Source organism: Poecilia reticulata, chromosome 17 (genome assembly GCF_904066995.2).
Source record: "Poecilia reticulata chromosome 17, P_reticulata-male-v2, whole genome shotgun sequence".
NCBI classification, from domain to species: Eukaryota; Metazoa; Chordata; class Actinopteri; order Cyprinodontiformes; family Poeciliidae; genus Poecilia; species Poecilia reticulata.
Genome location: NC_088846.1, coordinates 28,499,812 through 28,516,712, shown reverse-complemented (window position 1 = coordinate 28,516,712; position 16,901 = coordinate 28,499,812). Strand labels below are relative to the sequence as shown.

The 16,901-nt window shown below is 38.0% G+C and overlaps 1 protein-coding gene across 7 annotated transcripts in view; it reads left to right on the top strand.

Moving 5' to 3' along the window:
• LOC103479974 (disco-interacting protein 2 homolog C) overlaps window positions 1–16,901 on the top strand; it is a 175,521-nt gene that overhangs the window by 145,684 nt on the left and 12,936 nt on the right. For 5 of the 7 annotated variants that reach the window (XM_017309917.2, XM_017309920.2, XM_017309911.2 and 2 more), the window contains 13 exons: window positions 363–486; window positions 3,200–3,309; window positions 4,550–4,652; window positions 4,953–5,017; window positions 5,948–6,041; window positions 6,898–7,017; window positions 7,664–7,778; window positions 8,774–8,913; window positions 9,823–9,959; window positions 10,033–10,241; window positions 10,346–10,460; window positions 11,071–11,272; window positions 12,343–12,452. In XM_017309917.2, coding sequence (XP_017165406.1) covers window positions 363–486; window positions 3,200–3,309; window positions 4,550–4,652; window positions 4,953–5,017; window positions 5,948–6,041; window positions 6,898–7,017; window positions 7,664–7,778; window positions 8,774–8,913; window positions 9,823–9,959; window positions 10,033–10,241; window positions 10,346–10,460; window positions 11,071–11,272; window positions 12,343–12,452 — 1,644 coding nt within the window. The remainder of the gene's footprint in view (window positions 1–362; window positions 487–3,199; window positions 3,310–4,549; window positions 4,653–4,952; window positions 5,018–5,947; window positions 6,042–6,897; window positions 7,018–7,663; window positions 7,779–8,773; window positions 8,914–9,822; window positions 9,960–10,032; window positions 10,242–10,345; window positions 10,461–11,070; window positions 11,273–12,342; window positions 12,453–16,901) is intronic. The other 2 variants (XM_017309912.2, XM_017309914.2) reach the window with 1 other exon arrangement.

Genomic DNA, 16,901 nt, shown 5'->3' with positions numbered 1-16,901 from the left:
AAGCTGCAGGTTTGTGTGTCTGTTTCTGGTGGATTAAAACGTTTGTTTTTGATTCAGTGGGTAGAAAATCCAGAAATTTACTCAAGAAACAGTAAAAATACTCAAAGTAACTTTTCTCAAAAATAGTTACTGAAGTAAAATTAATTAAGTAAAAATAACTAGTTAATATCCAACTCTGAGAATTGAGATTACTGTACAGTAAGTAACATAAAACACTGTGCAGTAATCATAGGATTTGATCCCAACGCCTGTGGAATGAGCAGAATAAAATGTCGGCGTGTCGTGAGGCGGATCACCTTCATCACATCATCAGCAGGAGTCTTCGTCAGACCCGGTGATGTTTCGTTCTGCTGCCTTCGCAGGACGCCGGCAGCCAGCAGATCGGCTTCTTGTTGGGCAGCTGCGGCGTTACCGTGGCGCTGACCAGCGACGCCTGCCATAAGGGGTTACCCAAAACCCCCACCGGAGAGATCCCGCAGTTCAAAGGTCAAACACCCAAAGCCCTGCTCCACCCTGACACTTCTGGCTAAACAAGCATGAAACCTGAACCGAATCCAAATGTTATTTTTGTGACACCTGGGATGTTGGCGTATTATTAGGAAGCATGCCCATATTAGGAAATGTGGCAAAGTTAACAAAAAGTGATTTATGTTGGGATTTTATAGCTTAGTTATTGTTTAAAACTTTTATTGTTTTTAAAAATTTGTACAGAAAATAAGTTATGATTAGGAAATTTCACATTCCTGCTGTTTTTCAATTGGTAACCACCAGGTGGCGCTGTTTTGTGTGTTTTGTTTATTTAAGGTTCGTCATTTTTTCTGGAGTCCACACCTCAAACGTTACAATAAAATCATACTTTTACAAATATTAGGAAAAAAACGACGTAGTGAAATACCTTAACAAAATCAAAACACAAAATTCTAATAAATTTTACAAACATTACAAAAGGACATCAAGAAATGCCTGTAAAGTTGAAGGGAAGATGACGAAAAAATGCAAAATTAAGAGATGTAATCCATTAAATTTTTTAATTATAAGTTTTATATAAGCTTTTTAAAAAATATATAATTTCTTCTGTAATAAATATGATGAAATATGTTGAAATACCTTATTGAAATGTTATTCTTTCTGATTGGATGTCAGATTAATCAAAACTGTGGAGACGAAATAACATCGAGTGTGATTAATATGAAATGTTGCACATTTTAGAATAGTATTTTAGAATCAAAAGAGACGAATGTCATGAAAAATGTTATTAGATAAGATATGACATGGACACCAGATTTATTGCCCCGTGGAGTGATATAAATGCAAACTTTTTTATTTTTAATCAAATTATAATAGAACATGTTAAGTACAACACAAAGTAATTGTCTCTTTATGACTAAACACTAATAATAATTAAAGATTTTACTGAATAGTCGATTTTGCGGTTCCTAAATCAGCTTTTATTTTGAAAGGAAGTCACTCAGATCTTTTTCTTATAAGTGAATAAATTTGTTTAATCAAGCCCAAAAGAATTTGTAAAGAATTTCATCAGAAAACGGAGCGATTTTAGTCAGAGGTCTCTTCAAATTTGCTGTAACACAGACTGCTACAGGAGGTTTTTCCTGACAAAAGGCATCAATATATAAACTCTTTAAGGAAATTGAGTTAATATGAGTTGCATCAAAATGTATTTTCCCTTTGGGATCAATAAAGTATTATTGAATTTGAAAACTAGATTAAATTTATTTTACTATAGAAAATCATTTTAAAGTGTCAGATCTGTCCCTTTTCTACAAAAAAACAACAAAATTAGATTGATTTTGTTTTAATCCTTCTATAATTGCTTCTTTTGTCCCATAAGTAATTTTGACTTGTCGATTTTGGCTCATGTGATAAAAAGTTTGGTCTAAAATAACCTGACGGAGCGGAAATCAAACGTCTCTGCAGGTGGAGTTCCACTTGTTTTTCACTTAGAAAAACAAATCATCAGAGAAGATGAGGGAGAGGAATCTCTCCGTGATAAATAACCTCGCTTTGCTTTGCAGTAATGGATTTATAAATAGAAACTTGATGCCAGCAGATTTAGGATTTGCTCATTAAAGCAAAGTGCTTCTCGTATCGATCAGCTTAAAGCTCCTCTCAGTCGCTCGGCTGGTGCTTTCCTCCATTTCTCCCCCATCTGCAGTAATTCAGACATTTACACGACTCAAACTCTGTTTATTCTCAGTATTTGATACCAAGGCAACATTTCCACACTGACTGAGCAGCACATGGTTCTTTTAGCAGCTGAAGTCAAACTTAAAGATTTAAAGGCGAGATTCACTTTCTGCACGTTTTTGAACCAGAAAAGCTTCTAAAAACAGGAAAAGCTCGTAAAAACAAACATCCAAAACAAACATTTCTGGTTAATGTTTTTGGTGTCTTTCACTCAAAAACACAAAATCCTTCCAAGTATTTTGGTCTAGTTTCTACTGCCAACATCTTAGTACATTTGAAATAAGACAAAACTATCATACAAGTAACATTTTTAGCAAGATGTAGGAGCTTGTTTTGAGTAAATAATTCCTTAATATTGATGACAAAGTACTTGTTATATTGACAGATTATTTCATTTATAACAAGACATTTTCCCCATATTACAAATAAAATAATTTGCCATCTTTTTCATCAATATTAAAAAATTTTAATCTTAAAACAAACTCTTTTATAGTGCTAAGCTAAAAGTTACTGGTCTTGCCTCCTTTAAAGTGTACTAAGATATTTGGACTAGAAACTGGTAAGATTTTAGGTTTTTGCAGTTTAAAACTTGAGTCACATTCGACAGGCACTACCCCGTTACCTAGCAACCCCACCCGAGCCCAGCCCTTTTACCTAGAAACCCCACCGGAGCCCAGCCCCGTTGCCTAGCAACCCTACCCGAGCCCAGCCCCGTTACCTAGCAACCTGAGCTGAGCTCCAGCACATTTGGTCACCTGGTTTTACTGCTGTAAGGCCGTAAGACAAGAGGTTTGTTTTTGACTTGCGATCCAGAAAACACTTATATTATTGTTGGTTGTGCAGGAACCTCCACTTCTGCTTTTCAAAACAAGTTGCTCATCTGTTTGCAGCTATTTTTTTTTTTTTTTACCTCTGGCCCATCCTAACCTGTCTAAGGAAGCATAGCAGGTTGTCTTTGATAGATTTCTCTCTGATCTGATGTTGTTGTGTCCAGGTTGGCCCAAGGTTCTGTGGTTCGTCCCGGAGTCCAAACACCTGTCCAAGCCGCCCAGAGACTGGTTCCCCCAGATTAAAGACGCCAACCAGGACACCGCCTACATCGAGGTACGGCGCCTCCTCCTTCAGTCACGACTTCCTGGCTCCTCGGCAGCGCAGCGATTGATGTGATTTTTAAGTGACGTCCTCTTCGGCGGCCGGGTGGTAATTGCACCGGCGCTGAGGTGAAATGCCTCCTTGATTGCATTTTGGATCGAAAGAGGCTGAAATGGAAACTGATGAAAGGAGATGGATGATTGAGAAATGACCTCCTGTTTCCCTGACAGAAGCAGCTCTGCAGATAAACCCAGACGGATGAAAATTACCGCAAGACTTTTGGATTTTCTGTGGATGAAAAAATATTATTTCAGAAAAATAACATCAGAATGTGATTTACGGCCTTCAGGTCCGACAGAGTTTTAGACAGCAGAGATCTTATTTTAAATTAAATCTGATGGATTATCGTGACTCAGCAGCTTTCAGAGAGTTTTTTGTTTTTATTGTTCAAATCAGTCATTTTTATTGTTGTTTTGAGTCTCTGCAGATGAAGAATTGACTGACAGCTAATATTTACTGCTGTAGAGAAAAAATGTTTTCATTCTGGCCAAAACTGAGAAGCAATAAAAAATAAAAATACAGTGATGGAGGTGGTTAGGACAGTAATATCAAAATGTCTATGAGAAAGTCAGAAGTTTTAACCTTTTTGTTCAGAGTTTGACCTTCCCAAAATTGTAATAACTTTTATTTATAGCTAATAGAAATGAACACAGAGCAGATTAAAATTTAGAAAGAGCTACTACAAGTACTTTCCAAGAATTTAAGGCTTTTTAAGATTTACAGATTTGTTTTGCAAAAATTGTACTGCAAAAACGCAACATTTTAGCCTCGTTTCTGGTGCAAAATACATTTGAAATTAGACTAAATTAACTTTCAGATCATTTCATTTATAATGTGGGAAAGTAGATCAAAAATACTTGATAGGATTTTGTGTTTTTGCAGTTTGTCAGTAATTTCAGAACCTGAAAAGTTTTTAAAAAACTCAAAAGTTTCTAAAACTTTTATGTTATTTTCCTAGAACTTGCATTTCACTTTTTAAAACTTTGATGCTTCATTTTGAAACTCAAACGGTGCATTTACTGTATACGCTGGGTATTTATGTGTGTATACACATATATATATATATATATATATATATATATATATATATATATATATATATTTATATATTCTAGTTCTTATCCATCAGAGTTGTGTTAATTGATGGTTTTAATATTATGATTATCATCACTTCCTGTCTCTGTGCGTCCAGTACAAGACGTGTAAAGACGGCGGCGTCCTCGGCGTCACGGTGACGAGGACGGCCATGCTCACCCACTGCCAGGCCCTCACACAGTCCTGCTCCTACACAGAAGGTAACGCACACACACACGCACGCACACACATTCTTGTTTATAGACTTCGCGGGGTCTGAAAGTAGAATGGTGAGTTGCGGGGCCCACCCTTTCTAGACGTCTTAGATCCAAGAAAAAAATCAGGCAAGTCCCAAAAAAAATGTTGATACTAAAAATCACCTTCAATAAACACAATTTGAAACTTTTACATGTCAATTTTTTGGTCACTTATGGGGCCCATTTCTAACATTTATGCTTTGCACACACACACACACAGAGTTCCTGCAGTGAAAGCTGATTCTTTGTTCTTCCTGTTTGCAGCTGAAACCATCGTGAACGTGTTGGACTTTAAGAAGGACGTGGGTCTCTGGCACGCCGTCCTGACTGTAAGGAAAGCCTCTGCCAACCTCTACCGCCTTAAAAGTACCAAAAACTGAATATTACTGCCGTTTTTACTCTGTTTAATTGTGGAAGAAAGTAACAAGTCTTATATTTTGCTTGATTTGTTTTATTTTTTAATGCCAAGTTCAGGTTAAATGCATCTTTCTGATTCCAATAGAGATGATTTTACTTAAATTTGATCAACAATATTATCCAGAACATCAGTAAATCTAAATCCTCTGTATAAATGTTGTATCTTTTACTGGGTAGCAACAAATCGGCACATTTAGATTTTCCTGCTGGATAAAATTCTTTAAAATTATTATTTATTTCTTAGGTTGGTAACCTCATTTTAACATTTATTTTGCATTTATTTATTGTACTTTATTTTATTTTTTTATCAATTAAATAGTTTATTCTAGTTTTATATATTTTTAAAATTTTCTCATAAGAAATATTACACATCTGTAATAATTTTTACAATAAAATGATTATAGGTTTATATAATTATATTGTGAAATATTTTTCTTACTATAAGAATACAAATAATGTAAAATAATATATAAAAAATATTTACAAGTTATTAATTATAGTAAAATACATTTATATTTATTTTGTCTGTATAATTTAATTAAAAAAGAATAATGTGTATATAACACATTTATTCTTCTGCCTAACTCCTTTTCAAACAGTTTTTTAAAATGTGTCACAGTGTTTGAATGTGAACATGTCAGAAATAAACAAAATAAGCAAATAATTATGTGAACAAATTTAAAGACAATAGTTGAAAAGAAAAACTGCAGAAAAATGTTGGAATTATTGATAAATACCAAATCTAACAGCTATGAACAATCAGGGCTGCATCTGTAGATAAATGAATGGTAAAACTCTTTGTTTCCGTTCTCTTCTTCGTCTTTTTCTTCTTCTGTGGTCAGAGTGTGATGAACATGATGCACGTCATCAGCATCCCCTACGCCCTGATGAAGGTCAACCCGTTATCCTGGATCCAGAAGGTCTGCCAGTTCAAAGGTAACCCAGACATGAGTCAATTAGCAGCAAAAACGTTTTCAATTGAGACGTTGCCATGGTGATTCCCTCCTTTTTTATGATGTTAGCGACCAGGAGGAAACAAAGTCAGTTAGAATTATCAAATTTATTTTTATACCAGCAAACTTAGCGAGAATTTCTTTTTTTTTCTAATTTTCTTTGTAATTTACCTTAATGTGATTTATTTGGTTTTCTAAAGTAAAATGAATATTTATTATTTCTAATGGCTCAATGACTTATTGATTGTGTTTAATTAATAATTAGCGTTTGTTCTCGGACCAGTGAGGTGTACAGAGTGTGAAAGACTTTTAAAAACATTAAATTTGGTTACATTTTAGTTTATTTAGTCTCTGCTGTGGAATATAAAACTGACATAAAAATTATTTATAACAGCAATAAAAGATAAGGTCGTGAATTAACACTGAATTAAAAGTAAAACTTTTAAAAAAAATTGTTTTTGCTGGATAAGTTGATGATCCTGAAGAAAATGCCTTTTATTGCATTTTATATTATTTTATTTATTTATTTATTTTTATCAGGATAAAAACCCATTTAGATTAATTAAGGAGTAATTAGATTAATTTCCTTTTTTTTTACACAGTTAAAAAAATTAAATATTTTTTAATTTAATATTGCTACCTAAATGAGACGAGCACTAAAAAATTAATGATTGCAACAGAATAATAATAAAGGCTTTAAATCTTTTTTTTTTAATGATTAGAAATGAGTATATGTTTTCTCTCAGGGCTTTCCTAATGAAAGCTAATGCCTTTTACTGTAATTAATCATTAATTTGCTCATAAATAACCCTTTAGATGCTGTCTAATGTTTCCTGCAGCGAAGGTGGCCTGTGTGAAGTCGCGGGACATGCACTGGGCGCTGGTAGCCCACCGGGACCAGCGCGACGTCAACCTCAGCTCCCTGCGGATGCTGGTGGTGGCCGACGGTTCGAATCCCTGTGAGGAAACATTCGCTGCGTTTCTATCGTCTCATGTTTGAGCTTTTTATGAGGCGAAACACCAGTTTTATACCTGGAAATGAGCCAAAACCCCCCCAGGAAAAACCAGATTCCTGTCACTTTTATGTAATTTATGAGGAGGAAGTTTATGAGGAGGGGTGTCCAGACTTTTATCAAAATCAGCAAGTTAAAAGTTATTTCAGACAAAAATATGTAATAATAATAATAATAATAATAATAATAATAATAATAATAATAGAAAGACTAAAATAAAATTAAACAAATAAAGTTTTCTGATTTTGTTGTTTTTTGTAGAAAAAACTTTTAAATAATTCTTTGGACATTTTCTGTATTTAAACAAATTCAATCTAGTTTTCAAGTTGAAATTTAAAAATACTTTATTAGACGTTGCTGTAGCTCATATTAACTCACATTTTAGAAAGATTTTTTATTGATGCTAATGACTCTTGGTAGGAAAACCAGAATATTATCGTTATTATAATATAATAACTTTGGACACCCCTGCTCTAATGGAAACATGTTTGGTGTTTTATCTGGATTTTTCTGGGTTGAATTGGTTTCTGTTCCTCCCAGTTTAGATGTTTAACTGGAAGGTGAATCCCCAGTAACGCTGTCTGTGTCTCAGGGTCGATTTCGTCCTGCGATGCGTTCCTCAACGTCTTCCAGACCAAAGGTCTGAGGCCAGAGGTCATCTGTCCCTGCGCCAGCTCCCCGGAGGCGCTGACCGTCGCCATCCGCAGGTAAAACACGACTCATCGCCGCCATTGCAGGTTTTATGAAGCAAAATAATTCAGATTTAATGTTTTTCTAGATCTCGTTTGGTTCCTTAATAACCAAGATGAGCAAAAACAAATAATTTAGCTTTTTAAAGCTCAATAACATATTTTCCTTCATAAACCACAGAACCATTCCTGTCAAGTTTGGATTTCATCTTTAAATTTCTATAATGGAGCATAAATAAAAACACAAAAGAACATTTATTTATTCTACATATTTTCAGCTGATGTGCACATTGAGGCATTAAAATTCTACTTTTATTGTATATTTTGTTTGTGTCACTGACTAATACAGATTTGTTGGAGACTTTTTAACTCTTTTTAAGGAAGAAGTGTATTTGTGGGAAAAGTAATTTTCTATTTGGTTTGTCGCTCGTTAAAGAAAATTGTTTCTGAAATGAGATTAGGACATTTTGGCCAACTTGTCATTCAAATTCAAAAATGAGAACTAAAATAAATGTATCCTCATACCTAATTTAACCCGACTTACTTTTGGTGAGTTTCCCCTTTAGTCCAAGCGACTTTAAAACGCTTCGTTTTCCATTTTTACCTCAATCATTTCACCGGGCTTGTGGAGCAAATCCTTTATTTGCTAAATAAATAAGATTTAGAAAGTATAACGCTTTCCTCTCTCTCTATGTTTCAGTGGTTTTACTCTCATAATTTTGTGGATTTAAAACATCTGAACCACAGTTTTCACACGTTTGCTGTAATTTACAGCTGAAAGCCTGTTTAATTTGAACCTTTAACTCTCCAATTTTAAATGTTTCTATGGTTTCAAACCTTGTATCTTAATGTTCGATTAACACAAAGTTAGATGGCATAAACATTGTATTTTTCACAATATTCATAATAAGGATGCAAGTTATCAATTTTAGGAAAAATATCTGAGAATTAAACATTTGAAGTTTAACTAAAAAAAGTAAAAAAAAGTGTGCGGTCTGTGATCTGTCCGTCAGGCCGCTGGAGGAGGGTGCCACTCCGCCGAGCCGCGGCGTACTGTCCATGCCGGGTCTGAGTCACGGGGTGATCCGGGTCGACTCGGAGGAGAAGCTGTCCGTCCTCACTCTCCAGGATGTTGGTTCTGTGATGCCCGGAGGTAAAACCCGACCCAGTTCTCCTCAAATAGAGCCAGAGCTTTTAACTTTAAACTACGTGAAGTTATGATGGTGTGAACGATGTCTAGGTGTTATTTGCATGCTTTGATGTGAATCCAAAGTGAACTCTGGTGCGGTTGGAATGCCTATGTGAGCGCTAATCAGACCGGAGGCCGCTCCAAAAACAGGAAGTGAACACAGCACAGGGGATTCTGGGTTAATACAACCAAAACAAACGCACTAGCCTAACGCTAACGGGAGAAATGACTCGTCTTTTATCAAAGAGAAATCCTACGAAATCTGACTTCACTCCATGTTCGTTTACATTTGGTGAAGAAGGAAGTTGCGCTCAGTGTCTTCTTCAGAGGTTTTTGTGTCGCGTCCTTCAGTGGGTCTAGGTGCAGCGCCCCCACAGGCCAGGAGGGGAACAGGTTTGACTCAGTGCAGTGCAGCACCCCCACAGGCCCGGAGGGGAACAGGTTTGACACAGTGCAGTGCAGCGCCCCCACAGGCCAGGAGGGGAACAGGTTTGACACAGTGCAGTGCAGCGCCCCCACAGGCCAGGAGGGGAACAGGTTTGACTCAGTGCAGTGCAGCGCCCCTATAGGCCAGGAGGGGAACAGGTTTGACTCAGTGCAGTGTGGGAACCGACTGCAGCAGCTGGAAATGTAACAAATATCCCACTTTTGGTCCCCAAACAGACTAAAACATCCTCAAAGAACAATTAAGACAACTGGGATTTCAAATGATCTTCATAGTCTCCATTGGGACAATCAATATATAAAAGTGTTATTGGAGTGAGTAAGGAAAAAACAAAGCAAAGCTTCTTTTACTATAGGAGGAAAATGTTTGTCGTTTTTTCATATCCTGCCAGGTTTGTTTTCGATCTGATTTATTTATTTTGTCTGCAGCTTTGATGTGCGCTGTGAAAGTCGAAGGCGTTCCTCAGCTCTGCAAAACCGACGAGATCGGAGAGATGTGTGTTTGCACCGTCGCCACGGGAACCTCCTATTATGGTCTGGCCGGGATGACGAAGAACACCTTCGAGGTAAATGTGGAACGGTTTGACTCCTCGTCTCTGTGTCTTCATGTCCTGATATCTGTTCAAACGGACCCGTCAGGTCTTCCCCGTGTCCAACAACGGGACGCCCATCAGCGAGTTCCCGTTCACCAGAACCGGCCTGCTGGGCTTCATCGGACCTGCCGGCCTCATCTTCGTCATCGGGAAGATGGACGGCCTGATGGTGGTCGGAGGACGGCGCCACAACGCCGACGACATCGTCGCCACGGCGCTGGCGGTGGAGCCCATGAAGTTTGTCTACAGAGGCAGGTGGGAGGAAATCCACGTACCTGCTGAGGTCCAGAGATGGATGAGGAGCGGTGCTGACCCAGTCTGTGCGTGTGCGTGTGTGTGTGTGCGTGTGTGAACGGCAGGATAGCGGTGTTTTCCATCACCGTGCTCCATGATGAGAGGATCGTGGTCGTAGCTGAGCAGCGACCGGATTCTACAGAGGAAGACAGTTTCCAGTGGATGAGCAGAGTGCTGCAGGTTCGTTCGTTCGTTCGTTCATTTGTTCATTCATTCATTCGTTCATTCATTCATTTGTTCACTTCTTTCTTTCTTTTTCCTTTTCTTCCTTCCTGCCTTTTTTCTTTTTAATTTTTCATTCCTTCCTTGTTTTTTTCTTTTTATCCTTTCTTCCTTTGTTGCTTCTTTCTTTTTTCCTTATCTGTCTCTTCCCTTCCTTCGTTTCTTTTTCCTTCCTTCCTTTTTATTTTTCTTTCCTTCCTTTCACTCTGTCTATCCTTCCTTCACTCCTTCCTTCCTGACTGCTAATTGATCAAATATTCAGATGTTCTCTCATTTTTTTTGTTATTTCCGTCTGACCAAACAAGGTCAGAAGGGGCCTGACCTCTGGCTGAAGGTCAATCAGCCGGAGGTCAGGCTGATTTACTTTTCCTGACCTCTGGAAACATTTATTAATGTTTTTAAAATAATGGCGGCAAAAAAATAATTTTTGCTGCAAACTTTTTACACCAATTTCGTCAGATTTCACTCAGGTCTTCAGTTTTGCTGTAATCAGCTTTAGTAACCATTAATTTATGTTAAATTAAAATCTTTCTGTATTTTGACCTTGATTGTGCCCTCTGATCTCCAGGCGATAGACAGCATCCACCAGGTGGGGGTGTACTGCCTGGCCCTGGTTCCCTCCAACACGCTGCCCAAGACGCCTCTGGGCGGCATCCACCTGTCTGAGGCCAAGCAGCTCTTCCTGGAGGGGGCGCTGCACCCCTGCAACGTGCTGATGTGTCCGCACACCTGCGTCACCAACCTGCCCAAACCGCGGCAGAAACAGCCAGGTGAGACATCCAGGCAGGTGAGACATCCAGACAGGTGAGACATCCAGACAGGAGGAAAAGTTACACAGATTCTGGAGACTGTAAAGTTCACTGAGGGAAAAACTAATTAACTAATTTAATTATTAAAGCAGGCAAATTTAAAACTGGATTGATTTGGTCTGAGTGTAATTGGATTTAAAATGGAAGTATTTATTTTCTCTAAGAGTATAAATGGAGGTGATTTTGATTTGGCATTAAGAAACTTAAAATAATAAAGTTAAAATCATGCAATTAAAGAACACATGTTGAGAAAATCTTGATCTAAAATATTGATTGTACTTCTAAGTTCTAGAAAGTTTAGAAAGCTCAATTTATACAAAATACTTTAAATCCCTCCCAAAATAACCTGAGAGTTCATAGAAAGTAACCAGAATGTTTTTAGAAAGTAACCCAACAGTTTCTGGAAAATAAGATAAGATTTCCTAGAAAGTAGGAACTGTCAGGTTTCTTTCTAGAAACTCTCCGGTTTCTTTCTAGAAACTCAGGTTTCGTTCTAGAACCTCCCAGGTTACTTTCTAGAACCTCTCAGGTTACTTTCTAAAAACTATCAAGTTACTTTCTAGAAACTCTCAGGTTACTTTCTAGAAACTCTCAGGTTTCATTCTAGAACCTCCCAGGTTACTTTCTAGAACCTCTCAGGTTACTTTCTAGAACCTCTCAGGTTTCGTTCTAGAAACTCTCAGGTTTCGTTCTAGAAACTCTCAGGTTACTTTCTAAAAACTATCAAGTTACTTTCTAGAAACTCTCAGGTTACTTTCTAAAAACTATCAAGTTACTTTCTAGAAACTCAGGTTTCGTTCTAGAAACTCTCAGGTTACTTTCTAGAACCTCCCAGGTTACTTTCTAGAAACTCTCAGGTTTCATTCTAGAACCTCCCAGGTTACTTTCTAGAACCTCTCAGGTTTCGTTCTAGAACCTCTCAGGTTTCATTCTAGAACCTCCCAGGTTACTTTCTAGAACCTCTCAGGTTACTTTCTAGAAACTCTCAGGTTATTATACCTGATCAGTTGGAGCCTCTCCTCTCTTTCCAGAGATCGGTCCTGCGTCCGTGATGGTCGGGAATCTGGTGTCGGGGAAGCGGATCGCTCAGGCCAGCGGCCGGGATCTGGGTCAGATCGAAGACAATGACCAGGCAAGGAAGGTGTGTGTGAGAGGGGGCTCTGCTGGTTTTCATCACACACACATTACGCTTTATGTTCATCCTCATTACGCCTCATTTTCACACATTCGTCATCATGTCAGGCCAGTGAAGCGAGAATCCTAAACAGAAAAGTCAAAGCTGGAGAAAACAGTCTGGAGAAACAAAGTTTAAAAAGAGCCGGAGTGGAAATGATGTCAGGCAGGAAGTGATGGATCACAGGAGGTTGTCGCTGACAGAAGCGACTTTCTTCCCTCCCTCGTGTTGAAAATGTCATCAGTTACAGGTTTCAGATTCCCGGCAGCAGAACACATTCAGTCGAGCCTAATGAGAAGAGACAGATCCCGAAATACAAACCAGACCCGTCACAGCTGCCGACACGCCGCTTCGCCTCCGCGTTTCCCCAGAAAGCCGATGTATGGGAGATTATTCCTGCCAGGAATGCAGGCTGGATGCTGCCCTGCTGTGATTAGACTGATGCCTCTTCAGTGACACCAGAGATCCATGTAACCTGCAAAGATCTGGAAAAAAGAATGTAGCAGAGGCAAAATATGTGGATTTTCAAGTTTGCATATTTAATCCCTGAACTCTGTTTAAATATCTACTGGATATCTACCAGGAAATTTCTGGAGCCTTAACATGAAACTGAAATTTAACTTTAGTTGTGATTTAAAGCTACACTTTAAATTTGTTAGTGATGAACACTAAAATGTTTATGAAAATGTTACAGTTTTGTTTTCTGGACTAGAAAAGATACGCAAAAGATTCAAGTACAAAACAAACCTACTGCCTAAAAACATGACTAACTTATGTTCCAGGGGGACAAAATCAGATTTGATGCATCAGCTCAATGCTGATTGGGAAATCTGTCAGTAGCTACGTTTCCATTAGAAATATGCAGAAAACTTTGTTTATATTCTGCTTATTTAAAAAAGAAAGAAAAAACTTTGCATTCGTGGCATTTCCATTTATTAATAAGAAATGAATGGTAAGTCAACAACATAACACTTGTCTTTTCCAGCAGCCATTGTAGAACGCATAAAGCGGTAAAACCGGGTGGCCAAAGTTGCTGGAACTCAACTTGGGTTGCCAGGTAACGGCTGGGCTTCTCTGGGGTTGCTAGGTAACGGGCTGAGCTTCTCTGGGGTTGCTAGGTAATGGTCTGAGCTTCTCTGGGGTTGCTAGGTAACGGGCTGGGCTTCTCTGGGGTTGCTAGGTAACAGGCCTAGCAACCCTAGCAAGTTTAATCCAGTGTTTTCATTAAAACACATGAATTTCTCCATTTCACCTGAAGCCGAGCAGAGATGTTTGATTTTTACACCTGCTGCTCCTCATCACCTGCTCCATGCTCTTCATCGTCCATCCCAGTGGAAACCTGACCCTCAGTGTGGATGAACGGCGACTCAGACTGTTTATTTTATTAACTTAATTCAACACAAACACATTTTTAAAATGGGCTTTTGCAAGTTTTTGATGAGTGGATCCGCAATATTTTCATTTTTAGTCCTTTATTCTTCTCTTTAGTCAAAAAACATATTTTATGAGACAGTTATTTATTTAAATGATTAAATTTTTATACATTATGGTTGAAGCACACAAGGTAGTAGATTTTATGTGTTTATTTTTTTATATATAATATACCACATTTGACTAAAAACAAGTTTTAGGTAAAAAACAATTTTATGTCAGAACTTATTTAGCAAATATGTGTTAATCTTTTGCGCATTAATTCTTTTTTTTTAAGTTCATTTTTACCTCATTCAAGTGTAAAAAGTGTTTTTTGGTAAAAAAAAATTTTTTTTCAAATTCCACATTTTTAATGTGATACTTTAAAATACATATTTAAAAAAACAGATGGAAACATGGCTGCTGTTCTTCGAATGAATCTGAAATGTTGTTTTCAGTATTTTCCCAAAAACAAATTCTCCTACTTGAAGGATAATTGTATAAAAGTTAAATGTTCATTAAAGTTTTATTCTGTGTTTATTATTCTTGGAACATGACCTCCATCCGTTCGTCCATCTTTCCTTCTTTCCTTCCTTGTCGAATCTTTTCTTTTCTCTCAGGTTTCGCTGCAGTGATCCAGATGCGATTCATTATATTTCTGTTACTTTCACATAATTTTAAATGTTTTTATTTTTCTCTCCCTGGATTTTAACTGTAAAGGTGAATATTAGCGAGTTCTGTTGCGTCACTGAGTTGTTGCTGAAGTTAATGACGTCATAAATCTGTTGGGTTTGTAGAGTAACAGCTTTTTCTGAGCAGTGGACGTTAAATCAGGCAGCAGGAAACTTTATTTTAATTCAGAGTCGACAAGAAGCTGAGCGATGTTTTCATCTGCGGAGCAAATTCAGGTTTAAATCTTCGTTATTCCAGAAGTCGGAGCTGGAAACGGGGAAACCTGCTGGAGTGATGCATTCAACAGGCTGCGCCGCTGCACACTGGGTCTGATTAACAAGCGCAATAAAGTCTGATGAGTCTGCTGACGGCTTGTATTAAACATGCTGGGAGCAGGAGGATTTATCGCATCGTTTCAGACGCTCAGAGCAGCAAAGCCTCAGCCATCTGGGCTTTCTGTTGGCTGAATCCGCCAGCAGAACCAGAAGATTTGATCAATATTCAAGAATGATTGACTTCAAACAAACTCCTGTATCTTTCTGAAAAGTTAAAGTGTCTGAGAATCCTTAAAAAGTCTTGAATTTTGTATGTAAAAATCTAAATTTAATACCTTAAAAAGTCTTAAATTTTAGAAAGATGGCCAGTTCTTAAGTTTTGCCTCGATAGGATGATTTAATCTTGTATATCCTATTTTTCTTTCCTTACGGACTTTTTGTCAAGCAAAAGTTTAGTCGCACTCAGACATTTTAGCGTCCTGTGACTCATTACGGTTGAGTTACAATCATTTTTACTTCTATCATTGTAAGCAAAACATTTTTGACAGGTGACTGAACGAAGTTTGTACATTTCTGCAGAGATTTGGGCCTTAAATTACGCTCATAGTGGTCTTAAAAAGTCTTAAATTTGAGTTGGTGAATCCTGTAGAAACCCTGTGTCAGTTATAGTGTACTGAGATAAAAATGCTTAGTTGGATTTTGTGTTTTTTCAAGGAGCCGGTTCTGATTTTCTGGTTTGTGACTGGTTCTGTGACTCGAGAGCTGATGCTACTGCTAACTAGCTGCTAACATACCCCTTCTTGCTAGCTAGCTAGCTTTTTCGGTTTATCATGAGCAAGTGCAATTTACGCACCAAGTTTGTACATTTCTGTGGATATAAATAAATTCCTTTCTTAATGGTCTTACAGAGTTTTACATTTTAGTTTTGTACGTTTGTTGCATTAGAAACCACTTGGTAGGATTTTGTGTTTTTGCAGTGTAGCGACCCAAATCGGCGCAGACCAGTTCAGTTCTGATTGTCTGGTTTGGGTCCAGGCTCATCTGTGACTGACTGGAGGAAAAACCCCAAACAGTAATTTAAAATGGACTTTCTCTACTGGAACCGGCAGAAATCCTGAAAGATTCATGAGACAGAAGCCTCCTCTTCCTCCTCCTCCTCCTCCTCCTCACCCTGGTTCATATTTCTCCTTCCTCTTCATTTCCAAACTGTGATTTTCCTCTGAAACCTCAATGCCATTTTGTTGAAGTCTCCTTAAAAACTTCCAGCTGGAAAAAAAAGTTAATTTGTTGCTTTATAAACACTCACAGTGGTGATATTTATTGTAAATGTCAGCATTGGTGGAATTTATGAGATTTATTGATGAGAGAAAAGTTCCCGCCGCCTGCTGGTCCGTTTCCTGTCAGCATGCAGGAGGAGCTCAGCAGGTTCCTGGCTGATTAGCCACCTGAAGGAAAACATCTGCTTTTTTATTCAGTCCTTATCGAAATCAACATACGGAGTTATGAACAAGCATTTCCCTCCTTCGCTTTGGCTTTTTTTCCTCACACTTATCAGTTTGAGGTCATCAAACAAACCTGAGTAAATGAAGAAGCAGTGGAGCAGGTGATGAAATTAGTAACCACACGACTGCAAAATGAAACCTGAAAACATCTATGATCAGACCTGCAGTAGTAGAAGAAACTTTCCAGCAGGTCAATAATCTGAACGCTGGTTCTAAATGTATCTAAAAAAAACAAAATAAAGGGTTTGCAGTGACCTAGTTAAAGTCTGGCCTTGTTTAGTCCGTTAAAGTCCAACTCCAGTCTGTTTACCTAGAAAGTTTGGTTGAAGTGAATGCAAAATATGAACGCCAAGCGTACCAGAGACCGCTTCAAAAGCAGGAAGCGGACTACAGCGCAGGGCATTCTGGGTAAATACGATAGCCTAGCGCTAGCATGAAAAATGACTCGTGGTTTTTTTAAGACAAAAGAGAAATCGTCCAACTGCTGAAATCTGACGCCGCTCCACTTCTGCTTATTTTTTGTGAAGAAGGAAGCAGCGCTCAGTTTCTTCTTCAGA